This window comes from Euleptes europaea, chromosome 15 (assembly GCF_029931775.1).
Source record: "Euleptes europaea isolate rEulEur1 chromosome 15, rEulEur1.hap1, whole genome shotgun sequence".
NCBI lineage: Eukaryota > Metazoa > Chordata > Lepidosauria > Squamata > Sphaerodactylidae > Euleptes > Euleptes europaea.
The window spans coordinates 15,618,635-15,635,445 of NC_079326.1; the positions used below are offsets into that span (position 1 = coordinate 15,618,635).

The 16,811-nt window shown below is 42.5% G+C and overlaps 1 protein-coding gene across 1 annotated transcript in view; it reads left to right on the forward strand.

Moving 5' to 3' along the window:
• Window positions 1-16,811, forward strand: part of CCDC93 (coiled-coil domain containing 93) — a 49,154-nt gene that overhangs the window by 22,213 nt on the left and 10,130 nt on the right. Inside the window, exons 8-15 of the mRNA XM_056861261.1 lie at window positions 1,104-1,140; window positions 3,053-3,145; window positions 4,155-4,205; window positions 5,716-5,802; window positions 8,186-8,302; window positions 13,058-13,120; window positions 14,210-14,283; window positions 15,152-15,233. Of these exons, the coding sequence (XP_056717239.1) occupies window positions 1,104-1,140; window positions 3,053-3,145; window positions 4,155-4,205; window positions 5,716-5,802; window positions 8,186-8,302; window positions 13,058-13,120; window positions 14,210-14,283; window positions 15,152-15,233 (604 nt within the window). The remainder of the gene's footprint in view (window positions 1-1,103; window positions 1,141-3,052; window positions 3,146-4,154; window positions 4,206-5,715; window positions 5,803-8,185; window positions 8,303-13,057; window positions 13,121-14,209; window positions 14,284-15,151; window positions 15,234-16,811) is intronic.

Sequence of the window (16,811 nt, forward strand, 5' to 3'; positions counted from 1 at the left end):
TTTGGCAACAGGACAAAGTAAGGGTGTGCTGTTGGGGGTGTGTGCATCCAAACAGATTGAATGCATGGCAAGCGCCCCTACTAAGTACAAGCTCAGTTAGAAGTATGGCTCGCTGCAATGTTTGCTGTTCAGATATCTGCTTGGAGCTGTATCTGTAGCAGGATTGTGCTGCAGCTCCTTAAACTGTTTCATGTGATTCCTGGACAGACAAAAGGCAGATAAGCAATAGTGGCAAAGAAGCCGAAGAGGACTGCTAGCCAGCACTTGCTCCTTTCCATCTGTAGAGTGAGCCAGGCCCAGGACTGATCTCCATCTGCCTTGATCTCTTCTCCAACCCCTAGCCATCAATGTCATTACTGTCTTGTGCAAAGTAAAGTGCAGAACAAAGATGGGGCAGCATAAAGCACTGGCTCTAAAAATGAAATGAGGCAGATTTTCATCTTATGGTAATGTTGCTATAGACAATCGACCCTGTTTGGGTAATCTTTATGGCATATTGAGCCTTGACTGTCCAAAGGCAGAGGAGCCTGTCCCCGGTGGGAAGACGGAATAAATCAGCAGCAGAAGGAGATGTTTAAACTGGAACTTCAGTGGAAAGGGCATGTACAGAGAAAGCAAACAAGGGAGAAGAGGAGACGGTGATGCTTTGGCAAGCAAAAGCAAAATGCTTTTGGAACGAAAATGCAGCTCATTAGCAGTCTGGCAACAAGCCTGTGATCAGAGCCCTTGAGTGTCGCATTAAAAAAAAAACCATTGCTGATTCTCCCTCTTGGTGGATAGAGTTCAAAATTTGGTCAAACTTCAAGCAGGGCCCTGTTTTGCAATGCAGTAATGCCTTACTGGCTTTTTGGCCCCTCGCTGCACAGCAAAGGTTTGGAAACCACCATGAGAAGCTGGTGTTGCAAGGCATGCCACAGACAACTGGAATCCAGTTTCAGAAAACACTGAGTTTATTGTGAGCATTTGGCTAACCTCTGGTTTTTTTCTTTTTCTGCTCTTTTATTCTAACAATTGCTGTGACTTGTGCATGTGCTAAAGGCATGTTTATGAAGGTGAAGCGAAATCAGCAGCATAATCTTCTTTTGATTTTCTTCCCTTTGTAGGAGGTATGGATTCAGCAGACAAGGAAAAATAGAGAAGGTGAGATTCTTTGGTCAAGAAACAGTCCAGTTGAAAGAGGAGAGAATATATTATTTTGGGGAGAATATATTATTTTAGCAAAGCCATTGGGAAAAAAAGCATAATACTGGGGTTCTTAATCTTTCTCGTACACTAGATTGCTATTATTGTTGAATTGTTTTTGCGGATCCCCACTGTTTCTAGCAGTATAGTCATCACAAAGAATACCTTTTCTGTGTTCCATGAGTCTGGATTGGATGTGCTGTGAAAAGGAGAAGCATTGCTATACGCCCTCTGTAACATTTAGGAGATCTCTTAGGGTCAGTCAAAATGCTCCCAATTCAGAAGCAATTTAGTATTTGAATTTTTAATATGTTATAGTTCTTCCTGCAAATGACCTTTTGCCATTTTCCTATCTTTTGTTCTGGCCTTAGAAATCATTTGCCGGAATAGAAATCATTTGCAGATCATAGTTTATGAATGATTGGTATGGTAAATGGCCGTTAAGACATTCCTCCTTTATGCTTTGAGCTATTCTGCTTGAAGAAATGGACTGCAATTGTCACTTAAATTACTATATAAGGATAAAGAGTACTGTTCCTTTCAAAGGTTAAGTAACTGAAGCTGATATATTTACCCATGGATTTTATTCTTTCATCTTACCTGCCCAGATGAAAATGTGATGGTCATTATCTTTTATAGGCAAAATTTATGGAATGTACAGGTGTTATGACAGTTGTGAAAAGAACTAAATTGTCATACTACAAAAACACTATTTTAAGCAATATCAAACTCCCCTTAAGTACACCTTTAAAATATGGTCATATCCTACTGACAGTGGACTCATATCTTATACTGCCACTGTATCTTACCCTTCAGAAATGTCTTATGCTTACAGACAACTGCTGTCCATACCTGCCACATATTAAGATCCATATCTACTAACTGGATCCATAAATGAGCGCTGCTGCCTGGCTTAAGATCTTCTCAACAGCTAAACCTTTTTATGCCTCAGTTATTAACTCAGACATTTAAATTTGCTTTGTTTCTTTTTAATTGGCCATCTGCGGGATATTTCCGTTGTGAGAAGTTTTTTTAGGCAATATAAAATGGTGCCTCTCAAAAGACCACAAATGCCAGGAGTGCTGTAGTCAGAAAGGCAGATCAAGCAGTGCATTGTTCAGTCTGATAGCAAAGCTGCCTTGAGCCAAGAGGAAAGGCAGGGTATGACTATTTTAATAAAAATAATATAAAAATATTCCAAGATGAAGAATGATGATAAAAACAGATTCCACTGCCATTGCATGTGGGGAACATCCTTGCTAAGTCGATTTGGTAGATTGTAATTCTCAGAAGATAACTGGATGAAGCTTGTATTGAGACATGATAGAGGTCTATAAAATTATGCATGGTTTGGAGAGAGTGGAAAGGGAGAAGTTTTTATCCCTCTCCCATAATACTAGACCACGGGGTCATCTGCTGAAGCTGGAGGGTGAGAGATTCAAAACAGATAAAAGGAAGTATTTTTTCACACAACGCATAGTTAAATTGGGGAACTCCCTGCCCCAGGATGTGTTGATGGCTGCCAGCTTGGAGGGCTTTAAGAGGAGAGTGGACATATTCATGGAGGAGAGGGGTATTCATGGCTATTAGTTAAAATGGATACTAGTCATGCTGCATACCTATTCTCTCTAGTATCAGAGGAGCAGGCAGGATGGTGCTGCTGCAGTCGTCTTGTTTGTGGCTTCCTAGAGGCACCTGGTTGGCCACTGTGTGAACAGACTGCTGGACTTGATGGGCCTTGGTCTGATCCAGCAGGGCTTTTTTTATGTTATGAGAAGAACAGTTGTGTTGATGACCCACACCAGTGCTTTTCTTCCATTTCCCATCTTAACTGATAGTATTCTGGTGTGTGTGTGTGTGTATTAAATAGGCTGAAGACAAGAAAATGGTACTGCCTGCAGGACTTGCATCGACAGGGAAGAATGACACCTACAGTGAAGATGACCTTCAAGCTGCAGAAGAGGTGCACTGAACTGTAATGATTTGCTGATAAGTTAAACCCAAGGCTGCTTCTTCCCCTGCGGCGAGCAGCATTTGCCTTCTCTCCCTATGGGCAATAGCTTGCAGGCCCTTTTGCTCATTTGCTCAGGAAGGACTGACAAGAAGCAGGGGCTAGCATTGGCCACATGGAAAGGGAGGAAGGGAACATACAGCATGGTGGGGCCGTGACTCAGTGGTAGAGCATTCGCTTGGTGTGCAGAAGGTCCCAGGTTCAGTCCCCCGGCATCTCCAGTTAAAGGGACTAGGCAAGTTGGTGATGGGAAAGCCCTCTGCGTGAGACCCTGGAGAGCCGCTGCCAGTCTGAGTAGACAATACCGACTTTGATTGACCAAAGGTCTGATTCAGTATGAGGCAGCTTCGTGTGGTGGCAAGGATGTGAATTTTTGCCTTCTTCCCAAAGGAGAAGTCAGCTGGAGGCAGCTCATTGAGCAGCTGCAGTGGGGCCTGCCTTGGGTTGTAGCTGCTTGAGGGCGCCCACCTCTGATACTGTGTGCGTATGCATGGCATTTCTGTCATGTGGCACCTTCCTTTCCTGTTGGAGGGACGTGAACGGACCTGTGTCCAGTGAGGAAGGAGCCCATACCGCAACTCTTTCTAACACCCCTGTTGCCTCAGTTTCTGGGAAAGGTCACCCTGGCGTGGGAATGAAGTGCAGTAGAAGCGCCTCCCCTGTGGTCCGGAACCGCAGCACTTCCTCACAAGGGGTCCCGAGTGAATAAGTAAATGATATATCATGCCTAGTGAAGACTGCTTGGACAATTCAAGTTAGAAGTCAGCTTAATACATAACTTCCATCTTGGTTTGGGTTTAGAATTTGATGTAAATGTACGTAGCTTGTTTTTTTTAATTTTTCTAGACTTCATGCGTGAGACTGGGATGACTATTTAATGCGCAGTGCCATCGAACAAATGTGAACTGCATTTTTAAAGGCCACATTCTTTAAGCTTGTTGTTTTTTAAATTTTTCATCAGCTTCGTATTAAAACACTGATGACCGAAATGGCTGCAATGGGAACAGAAGAAGTAAGTAGCCTTGATTCGTTAGTCATAGTTTTCTTTTTAATTTTTAATACAGTACACCAAATTGCACTGTGCTTTTGAAAAGGTAGTATGACTCATGCAGACTTCTTATATCGGAAAGATTCCTCTTTGAGGAGGCTAAGAATAGGGATGATCTCTGGCATATTATTCAGAAGTAAAGGGCATGAACATTGCTTTTGGTGGTCCAGTTGCTTTCAGTGGATTGGAGGTACGTACAAGGGCTTCTGTCCACGGAGTGTGATATTCCCACCCTAGGAACAGGAATTTGGGGTCTGTTTTAGGGCAGAATTTCTTATCCCTAGTCTAGATCCGAGGCTTTATTTATTAAACCAGTTCAATAGCATTGTGTATTTAAACTGCACATTGACTTGAAAGCTGTCACAGCCAAATTAGGGTTAACGGGGATGGAGAGAGACTACTTGAGCCTTGGACAACAGTAACACAAGAAAGAAGACTATACTTGCAGTTTTGAGTTATCCATTGGGTCTCTTAAAAGGCCTACTGATGTTTCCTTGGAGCTGCTTCTTCACATAAGAGCCAATGCTAGAAAGCTACATCAGGGAAAGGCCTGTTGGCCACCGTGTGAAATAAAGTGCTGGATTAGATGGCCCACTGGTCGGATCAGGCCTTTTCTGATGGTAGTAAAGGTACTTGTCTACGTGAAATCCTAAGGAGAGTTGCAGTGTAAAGTGTCGTCAAGTCACAGCTGACTTATGGCGACCCTTGAGAGTTTTCAAGGCATGAGACATTTAGAGGGGGTTTGCCAGTGCTTCCTCTGCACAGCAACCCTGGACTTCCTTGGTGGTTTCCCATCCAAATACTAACCAGGGCTGACCCTGCTTAGCTTCTGAGATCTGAGGAGATTAAGCTAACCTGGGCTATTCAGATCAGGGCTAGGAGAGTTACACCCTGCTAAATCCATTTAGGTCAGTAGGCTTAAAAGGATGTAACTCTGCTTAAGGACTTCACTGCAATCATTCCAAACACTTCAAGGAGCCTCCCACTTAGACAGGGGCTCCATTGGGGTTCACTTTCCCCTAACACAAGTTTGTGAATGCTTATTCCTTCTGTATAAGCGTGTAGACTGTGCCTCTCAACTCCATGTTCCATCGCAACCAGAGATTGCATAGGAGTCCTCCTACTTGTACCCTTCACTCATTTGTATGCACATGCCATCCTCCCATTTGCTGGGTAACAAGTTTCACAGATTTCAATAACTGATAGTAACAAGCCTGTGAAGTGAAGCAGAATTTTCTACTTGCTGTGATATAATCGAGCCATTTCCATTTCTGCATTGCAAAGGTTGTGCATTACAAAAGTTGCTCATTCCAGCTGTTGTAGTTGGCCAAAGGGCTGACTACCCTTCAAGCCATCTTTTGGTCTTGTGCCTCTTTCTAGCCATGCTGCTTTCATAGAAGTCACGCAGTGCTGTCAGTTGACTCTTGTTTGAAACAGAGTGCCTTGGGTTTCAATAAGTGTGTTGTTCTTGCAGAGCCGGCTGACTGCAAGCACCGTAGGCCAGATTGTGGGTCTTCAGTCTGATGAGATCAAGCAGATTGTGTCAGAATATGCTGAAAAGGTAAGATATTGACCTGGCTGTTGTAGTAGATGACACCTGAGCCATTGGCCATCAACTTTTTTCTTCCCCCGTCTTTCAGGGCTGCAAGTTCCTTCATTCTATTTTTAAAAACACCTGCTTTGTGCAGGTCAATGTGGTCTCAGCTCTCACAAGCATCTTCTTGAGGGAGAGGGGCCATGGCTCAGTGGTAGAGTATCTGCTTGGCATGCAGAAGGTCCCAGGTTCAATCCCCCACATCTCCAGTTAAAGGGACTAGGCAAGTAGGTGATGTGAAAGACCTCTGCCTGAGATCCTGGAGAACCGCAGCCAGTCTGAGTAGACAAATACTGACTTTGATGGACCAAGCGTCTGGTTCAGTGTAAGGCAGCTTCATGCGATCTTGAGCAGCGTAATTTTAAATCTAATGTTTGAGGGATATAAGGACTGAAATAAATCTTGCCACTTAATAAAAAAGGCATTATGTCAGACACAGAGGCATTTGATTTATATATTAAAAGGGGAGAGATATAATGTGATCTAAGTTCCTCATAAAAGCAGCATTCCAAAAGGGCCTGAGTTAATGAATCAATAAAGCCAGAAGAGCAAGGACAGGTCCTTTCTGGGTATGGTATCATTTCTCCTACTCCTAATGCCCCCTCTAATTCTATCCCTAAGTATTTTCTCTTAGCTGGATTCTGATACTAGGAGTCAGTTCAGCTTGGAAGGACAAAGCTGGAGTTACAGCTGCAAGGCAAAAAGAAGTGGGTGGAACATGGACTTGACAGACGCCTTGCCTACATAGTCCTGTTGCACTTTAGATTGCCATCCACCTGCCTCTGAAGCTTCTAATCTGAAGTAACAGCAAAGATGTTTTACTTACCTTGTGGCTGCATTCAGATGTCACAACAAGCTCCAGTTAAGGCAAGAATCCTGAAGAAGCTCCGGAGAATGTGGGCTTATAAATATTTTTCAAGAAAAGGTCAGTGCACAACTATGGCTTGTTGCCCGCAGGCATACCTCACTCTTTCTCTCTTGCTGGGAGTGCAATTCAGGATTCCTGGTTTCCACTGACATACATCGTGGGGTGAGTCCCCTCAAGCTAGGATTCTGTGGGTGAATTCTTGCAAATGGCGTAGAGTCCAGGTTTGTGGGGAATAAATAACTCTGGTTTACATTTGTATGTCATGGGGAACCCGAATTTATTTCCAGCCAGGAATCCTCATTTGTTCTCTCTGTGAAAAGGAAGGGGAGAGGTGCAAGGCTGGCAACGAACTGTTGTGTATAGTCCCTGCTTAATTAATTGTTTTAGTGTTGAACGCAGCCCATGTTTTCTGTATCATTGGATGCCTGTGGTACTCTTATGTCTCTTTGCATTTCTGTTCACTACCACTACTGTTTTGGTTGTAAGTAGCCCAGATACATAAGACAATTCAGAGACTTTGTGCTAAAGTTAGGGGGAATCTGTGAACTGCAGTGGCTGGGAGGAACAGGGAAGTCCCCCTCTGCCGGCATTACTCCACTGGCAGTGCTTTGGATGCAAGCGTAAGAGTTGACCAGTTAAACACAGCACTATCAATTGCTGTCGGGAACAGCTGCATTTTGATTGGAAAATGGAACTTGGAGCAATAACCAATAACAGTAATGTTATAAATTCTAGGCAGGTGGGAATGAAGTCGGTGCAATCGTGCCCCAGCTACTCAGAAATAAACCTCCTGGTTTCAAGAAAGCTTACTCTTAAGTAAGCATGCAGAAGATTGCATCCATGGCATCAGTAGCAACTCCTACACTGTTTGGGACTGATTCCCTGGACAAGTGGGCTTGTGGAAGTAGCTGGAAAATATGAAGTTGATGCAACTGGTAAACATCAAGTTCATCCTAAAAGGATTACTATGAACACGTTTTTCACAGAGATATGTCATAAGTTGAGATAATGTGATTGAAAGGACTTAGGGGTTCGTGTGTGTTTGTGTGCCCTTCAAACTGTCAACAGCACTGTGTCATATTCAACTGCATCTCTCACAAGTTGGAGGGGGTGGCAGGACTGATCTCAATCAGTTTTGCAGGTGCAAGTGGAATGTGACTTGTTCCACTTTTTGCTTTCCTCCACCTGCCGACTTTGCTTTCTGCCTTAACTGCAGGTGATACATGTAGCACGGTTTAATCGGTGTCGTTATTCATTTGGGTTGGATTCAATTATTCTCTTCCATTTCCTGAAGGAGGAAGGATCCTCCCCTAATGGCATAGGGATAATGGATCCAATACATAGTTCATTCTTGTCTGGTGATATCGAAGACCTGTATGAAGGTTAGACTAGCTTATACATTTATGAATCAGATAAGATTTGGAACAGTAATTCATTTCTCCTGTGCTTTCTTTCCTCCACGCCCCCCCCCCCCGCCCCCAGCAATCAGGGCTCTCTGCAGAGGAACGTCCAGAAAGACTTGGAGCTGTCCAGCAGCACAGAAGGAAGGTGGCCTCCCTAAATAAGCAGATCTTGCAGAAAACGAAGCAGTTGGAGGAGGTATGCCTTTAAACATTGTCTCTCTTTTATTTAGGGTATCTGAACGACTTTGCCACTCTGAGCTTATGGAAAAGTTTAGTGCATAGTTTCAGAAGCAAAAGATGGGGCAAGAAAAGAAGCACTAAAAAGCTTTCTGTGCATTTAATTGGAAGATGATGTGATGGTTGTGTGTGTATATGAATAGAAGGTCGGACCAGAACCAACGGGTTGAAATTAAATCAAAAGAGTTTCCGTCTAGACATATCTAACAGTTCTAACAGCTCTAACAGTTAGAGCGGTTCCTCAGTGGAACAGGCTTCCTCGGGAGGTGGTAAGCTCTCCTTCCCTGGAGGGAGGGAATCTTGGGAGTCTGTTTTGAATAGCAGGTTGGCTTGATTTATGGGTTTTGCAGACCTAATGCTGTATAAACATTGTCTGGACTTTGCCTTTTTTGCTGGAGCAAAAGCTCTTGACATGAGTCAGGCCAGGTTCTGGCCAAACGTCAAGTCCTTGGTTCTCATGCCTATGAACGTCTGTGTGCAGTTTCGCTCAACCTGTTTTCTGCAGCTGTGGTAATGTTTAGTCCGTCTTCCTGGGAACCGCTTATCTCAAGGTTGCCTAGCAATGTTTACTTTTTCAGTCCGTAGTGTCTTAAGCATGTAACCTGCCTGTGTTCCCCATTACTAGCCTCACCTGCCTGTAGGCAGTCAGTCCTTTAATCTGTCTTTTTGCTCCTAATAAAGTATTACTGCTTCAGAGCTACCTGCCTGGGTGAGTTTGCTTATGGGATGCTAGGGACAGACGCCTGATACTGACAAACATGGCATTGATGCAGTAATTTATAATTCAGTTAGTTCTGGTTTATTTACCACATGGCCAGATGCTACAGCCAGAGGCTGTGTTGCATTCTTGGATGGAAAACCTCAAAAGTCTACTAGCAACATTAGTAAAATGGCTATTAGCAACTTACCTTGCTGGTGTTCTAATTCCTTTTTTGGCTTATAGCAGTTATTCTGCTTTGTCCAGCTACACTGATACATCAGTGGATAACAGTGTGGTACCACAATGCCAATGGCCTGTCGTCCTCCAGCCCTTGCAGGGAATGTAGCAACTGCATAATAATTGTGTTATCTGGTAGTAGTCAGTTACACAGCTACTCTCTTATTTGCTTGGATGCGGATGGAGTCTACAAGAGCAACAACCATAAAGCAAGAAAAGAACAGCATGTAAACATGAGCTGTTCTGGATTTTTCTGACAGAGGCATTGTACTTGTAAAAGGTTTCAACAGGCAAAGGTTCTATGGTCACTGCCTGGGGAAACTTACTGCTATTGGATTTCTGCCTGCCACACACTTTTTATAGTATTCAGAAATTAATTTATACTTGATAAGCACATCCAATGAACCAAAATTCACATGAGCAAATAGAGGTGACCAGTATGGGCTTCTGAACAAACAGAAGACTCCATCTCTACTTTACTTTAATGATACTGCTCATACCGCCAATTCAGCTCTGAACAGTGTCACACTAAGACTGAAAGAAAGGAAAAAATATATTTATAAAATCCATCTCTACTTCTGAAGCATATATACACACACATATATATGGAAGGTATTAACTCCACTGCATTCCTATGGTGCTTGCTGTAGAAGACAAGATCAGTTAACTCCCAGGAGCATGAGAATTTGTTTATTTCCTTTATTTGTAGTCTGTCTCTTGCTGAGACTTAAAGCAGATTACAAAGCTTAAACCAAACCAACAGTAAAAAAAGAGCAAGAGTCCAGTAGCACCTTAAAGACGAACAAAATTTCTGGCAGGGTAGGAGCTTTCGTGAGCTACAGTTTACTTCTTCAGATACTACTAGGATATCAGCTGTATCACATTCTGGCTGTATCTGAAGAAGTGAGCTGTGACTCACGAAAGCTCATACCTTGCCAGAAATCTTGTTCGTCTTTAAGGTGCTACTGAACTCTTGGTCTTATCTACTTCAAAAGCAACAGTATAAGACATATCGTGAACAGTGCAATAAGATTGCATTACAAAGTTGGAAAACAGTGCAATAAAAACAGTAGAAGATACGACACACACAGAAAGTTGAAAAACTGGATTAGAAAGTAATGCAGTGAGAACATGACAATGCAGTAAACAGTGCCATGAACTTCAGCCATATCCCTTGTAAAAGGATCCTCCGGAGCAATTTATTTAATTGAACATGATCCTCTTTGTGGAAAGTAGACAAGCGTGTACTCCATATGTGTTGGTTGTATCCTTCTGAGTGACTGTTGCCATTTGCTTTTTGTTCTTATGAACAAAAAAGCCCAAGATACTTTTCCTCCTTAGCCTATGAAACATTTTGCTCCACATGAGTGACTGTCGTCTTGTAATAGCCCATCTTCGAAATAGATTTTTCCCCAAAAAACTGTTAGCTCTCAAAGACTTGTAATGAAAGTTATTGAACATATTTATGTGCACACAATGTGAAAGATTCCGTGCTTTAATTCTTCTAGTCCTATTACAAGATAAATTCCTTACATCTGCACAGAATTTCCTAATTTGTAGACATTTGTTCAAAGTGTATTGATTTTTTCCCCAAATGGCAGAAGGGCCTCATATGACTGCTCGCTATAGTTTCTGTAAATGTTGCATGTGGTCTCAGTTGGCCGTTGCTAAAATGATTGTTTTGCCTGTCAAAATTGATGTGGCTTCACAGCTTCATCGCCATCTGTCCTGTCCCATCTGCTATTTTTTGTTCTGCATTTTCATGCAGCACAGCAGAATATAACTTGCCAGAATCAACCCTACTTCGAGTATGAGTATTTTACAAATTACGTTTCATGATGTATTTCTGGTATTTGTTCATTATGCCAATGTCCTTTATCTCTTTTATCTATGTTGACATGCTGTCTGAGTTTACTTCTGTGGGCCTAAGGCATAAAAGGTGTATCCTCTACCTGACATGTTGGGCTTTTATGATTGATAATTGGATGTCTCCTTTAAATCACAGACACTGCTTGATTCTAAGGCAGTGTGGTGTAGTGGTTAGAGTGTCAGACTAGGATCTGGGGGACCCAGGTTCCAATCCCTACTCTGCCATGGAAGCTTGCTGGGTGACCCGAGGGCAGTCACACACACTCAGCGTTGTTATGAGGATAGAATGGAGAAGGATCAAATGTTGTAAGCCACTTTGGGGCCCCTTTGGAGAGAAAAGTGGGGTATAAATGAAGTAAATTAAGCCATCACAACTGATAAAATAGGTATTTCTTTAAAACAGGATGGTGCTTTGGTATCTCTATCTTTTGATAAATAATGAGTACACTAGGCACTAAACTGAGGCTATCGTATTTTGGTCACATTATGAGAAGACAAGAGCCACTGGAGAAGACAATCACACTAGGAAAATTTGAGGGCAGCAGGAAAAGAGGAAGACCCAACAAGAGATGGATTGACTCTATAAAGGAAGCCACAGCCCTCAATTTGCAAGATCTGAGCAAGGCTGTCAAAGATAGGACCTTTTGGAGGACATTGATTCATAGAGTCGCCATGAGTCGGAAGCGACTTGACAGCACTTCACACACACACACACATGGCACAATGCAACATATTACTGCATGTTCCTGCAAGTTTAAAAGTAACATCCTGCAGTATAAAAGCAATAATACTCTGTCTTCCATCTAGAGAGATGCTATAGGTCAATGATAGAACACTTGTTTTGCCTACAGAAAGATCCAGAAGTATTTGCTGCCATTTGGGGCCAAACCAGGCAGGATTGTTTATCTGGTATTATGTGTTTATGGCATCTTAGCGTGTAGGCGTGATTTCCACAAGCATGTGTGCCTTCTAAAAATAATGTGGGCATTGACTCATCGTTATCGATCAAGGTGGTGCTACTTACAAATAGTGGTTAGGGAAGGTATTGGAGAAAGAATGTATGAAGCTGGAGTCTCACCAAGCCATACAAGGTAATGATCAGTGATTGGTTTTTTTAAAAGGAGACATATAGCTGCATGGGATCCCAGTTCAGATCAGGTTTCAGGGCGGGGGGTTAATCCATCCCAAGAAACATGGTTGCATTCATTGAACCTCTTCCCTCTGTGGGCTGAAGAATGGGGAAAATAAAGATTCTGGCCTATACCCGTCCCAAAGACCTAAAACCATGCACATTTTTAATTTCTTTTGTAAAGAGGAGGGCAGCAATTTCTGCCTACTTCCCCCCCCCCCCATCCCCTTCAGACCTACTTTGTCCCTCTATTTTCTTGTAGAACACCCCTTCAGGGCTCGGGGATGTAGAAGGGATGGGGGGTATCACTGGAAATCGTCACACCCTCTTAAGAAAACTTGTACCCTTCAGTCTTTGGCATGTGTGGCTGGATACAGGCCTGTGTGTTCCTTCTTATGTTTATAATTGCTATTAACCAGAAACATTGCCATGTTTTGATAGAAGATCCAACTGACTATGGCTGTTACCGCACTAGGTATTCCCAGCATTATGTATTAAGAGTTTGAAAATGTTATAAAAAACATCGCTTTAAAAGGGTTTTTGGAGACCACGGCTTATAAATGGTTGGAAGACGTCTTCACAGCTAAAGGGGCCAAACAAAGTGCGAACAGGATTTTTTAAAACGTTTTCAAACTCTTAATACATCGCTGGGAATGCATAGAAAGTGCGAACAGTATTTTTTATAATGCTTTCAAGCTCTTAATACATCGCTGGGAATGCAAGTGCGGTAAACCCCTATGTAATAATTGGACTTGGTTTTTCTGTCTCTTCGTCAACAGTTGCAGGCTAAATGTGTTGACCTACAAGCAGGTTGTAATGAGGCCAAGAAGACACTGAATGAGGTAATCTGTCTCCTTCTCCTTAAGCTACCGTCTGTCACTTAGAAAAATAAATTGGGCAGTTTTAAAACGGTGTGACCATGCCTGCAGGTACATGACTAGTAACAGTCACCTAGTCCAGTCTGTAGATACACCGTTCTTATAATCCAAAAACAAAAGTCATGGAAGACCCTTTATTAAGAACAACCAGAAAGACGTGATTGATCTTTTCATAGGTCTGTAAGGTTCCTCAGCAGCTTCATTACATTCCCATGTGCCTTCTTCATACTCTAGGCCTCTCGTTGCAGATTATGCCATGCCGTGCCTCGTGTGGCCAGTAGGACAGCTAATGGAGTCTCCCAAATTTGACTCATGTTTCATTTAAGAAGTTGAGGTCATCATCCTGATGTTTCATTTAAGAAGCTTCATTTTAAAAGTTGGTTTCATCATCCTGATGTTGAGGTTCAGATCTTTTTCTCCTGCCCGCCATTAAACGTGACAGACAGCTCCGCCCTGACCGTGTTTATTCTGAAGTCCCACTGAACTCAAGTAACGTGTGGAGCAGTCCTGTGTAGAGTTGCTAGGGTATGGGCCTACTGGTTTTCAGTGGTATTAGACTAGAGTAACTGCATAAAATTGCTTTGTTAGTTAAGCTGTGCTTCTTTGTGGAATTAGATTTTTTTTTCTGGTATTTCCAGTCAATGCTGCATCTAAACTAGAGGAAATGTTTATTATTGAAGGAATAGGACTCTCAGCTCTTTTAATGATTTAGCACGTGATCCATTATTTTTAGCTGTAGCTGTTTCCTATGTCTGATTCAGATGTTTTGCTTTTCAAGACTTCAGAGTACCCAACAGCTATAAGACTGGGCCTTCTGTCATGCAGCAAGAAGGGGGAATTCACCTCCCTGCACATGTGTGTGCACATGCGCACACACACCCCATCGCACAGGCTGGGGAAAGGCAGCAAAGATTTCTTCCTCAAAATAATTCCATTTGCACCAAAGTTGGATCCAAGAAATACGAAGGGGCTTATTTTCAGTTTATTTTATCATCTTTAGAGAGTGACTCAACCAGTCAATGTCTTTACACAGTTTTAATTCCAATTTTTTAGGTAAAGAGTTACAGTGAAAAATTGGGCAAGGAGGTCGCAGCCTTGGAAGCAGTGGAGTCCCAAGCAGATTCTAAGTATGTGTTCTGCCCCCTAATCTCTAACTTCATATCAGTTGGGTTTTTCAGCAAAGTTTTTGATAACACCTTTAGTTCAAGTTTGTTCTTGTATACTGTGCTTATGAGGTGACAGAGAGTGTTACAGGCAAACTTAAATACTTGGACAACAAGAGTATGCACCTTTTATGTCGGGCTATGTTTTCACATTCACTTTTGAGACGATGCAATCATACAAGTTGATTGTTTCTCGGTCCGTCTTTGGAAAGGTAGATATATTACTGAACTGTTGACTTAATTGTCATGTGCAATGGGTCTTGGTGAGAAAGGTGGACTATAAATGACATAAGTAAAATAAAACTAAATACACATTTAGCTGAATGTCTGTGCAATCCTATCCTATGCAGTTTGTCCAGTCTAAATCCCAGTGGGTTCAAACCCGTAGGATATCACTGTGTATCTTTAAAGATTATTGAACATTCAGCATTGCAAATAATATTGCAGTACTCCTATTGAGCAGGATTGTGGTCCTTAGAGATGCATGCAAATCAGAAAAGAATGGGTAATAATGTCTTTCCTGATGCCAGCCAGTGATTTAGTGACTTGAAATGAGATTTGGCCAGGGACTTCCTGATATCAGGTTAGTTCAAATATATTTCTTTGCTGTTGTCCCTTAAGAAAAATCCTCTGGATACTATCTAGCCAATCAAAGCTCCAAGAGCCCTTCATTAAGTTCTAAGTTTGCATATTATTCAGTCCAGTTGTCATCTTATGTTTTGTGTTCAGCTTCTAGGTAGTTTATTTAAAACAAATGCTGTTTTCTCAAAAGCTAATTTTTTCTCCGAATAAGAGTGTCTAAGTCCCTAAGAGTAAATAATACCTTTATTAGTGTACTGCAGAAGCTTCGAGCATTGGTGGCAATGAATGAGAACCTCAAAAGCCAAGAACAAGAATTCCGATCACATTGTAGGGTAAGTGTTCAAAAGTTATTCCTAGTGGTGCAGGGCTTTTCTCGAGTATCCACAGAGACTACTGTGTTTGCCAGTATATAGCACAGGATCTCACAGGAACATGCGTTCCAAAAATATGTTGGTAGGATATTGAATTGGATCCCGTCAAAAAGAACTGCATGAGCAAGAGAAGGTCCCATTCCCTTCTCTTCAAACTCCAGCCCCATGTTATTCTCAGAGATCTCCTGTCCCCCAGGAACAGCATTTCTGGGGCCATTTGGGACTGTTTTGGGAGAGGGGAGGTGGAGAAGTTATGCTTCCAAGCATGGAATTTAGATGGGATGCAGCCCATAGTGTGTCAGTGGGTTAGAGTATTGGACCAGGAGCGGGGAGACCTAATTTGCAATTCCCACTTGGCCCTGAAGCTCACTGGATAACCTTGGGTATGTCACTCTTTACAAGCCTAACTTGTCTCATCGGGTTGTTGTGACAATAAAATGGAGTAGAGAAGACCATGAGTTGGATCCAGCATGTAATTTCCACAGGCCAAGGACTTCCCCCGCCATGGAGTGTGACTTTCTCAGGTTCCACTGGCACCTACAGAGAGGAACAGGAATCCAGGGGGGATTTCAGGCAGCCATGGGAGGGGGAGCCAAGAAAGTCAAGCTCTGCAGGTGGAAGGCTCTTCCACCCATGGAAATGTTGCACTTAGGAAAGGGCCATGACTCAGTGGTAGGGCATCTGTTATGCCAAATAGGGAAATTAGGTAGGAGACTGGTAGAGCTTTGCGAGAGGTTGGCGTGGAGAACTGAATTTTAATGGGGATTATTGCATCAGTGGAAAAGGTTCCCAATAAATAAGCTATTGTAAATTTCAAGGGCTTTATTAAAAATAATCAAATTTGTTTACACACTCACAGAAAACACACAACTCCCGATACACACAGAACTAGGAAAGTAAAGGTATGAGGGGATGGACACAAGGATTAAAGGTTCCCAGGGAAAGTATATTTACCGATCCAGGGAGCAAGGTCCAGATGGAGGCAGCTGCGAGGAGACAAATAATGACCAGCATTTCTTATAAGGAAAGCAAAGGAAAACTGTACACGCAAGTACAGAGCTCATGTTTTGGATCCAAGGAAAAACACTAGCAAATTGCTATGATGAATGGGGAGATATTTATAACCAAGAGAGGAGTTGGAGGTATGGTCTCACTAGGCCTGGCAATGTCCCATAATAGTCTGTCATTGCTAGTGGACAAAACATCAAATTGCTCTTGATGAGTTTAGGAGTTGGAGTTGGAAGGAGAAAAGAACAAGAGGTGAGATAGATCAGAAATAATGCCTAGGTACTTTTAGTTAAGTGCCCCTGAGCATTGGCTATAGACTTTTAGATGAGGGCGAGGTCTGGAAAACTATCTGCCAGGGGAGGAGAAGGTGAGTCAGAGGGCTTGGCTGGCAGCTTGATGAGTTTATTTGTGTCTATCCTGATTCTTTGAATCTAGTTCTATCTCTGATCAAATTATTGAAGTGTGCCTTACCTGCTGCAGGAGGGTGCTAAAAAATGCTGAAGAGGTCTTTTTGTCTCCAGGTTACACCAG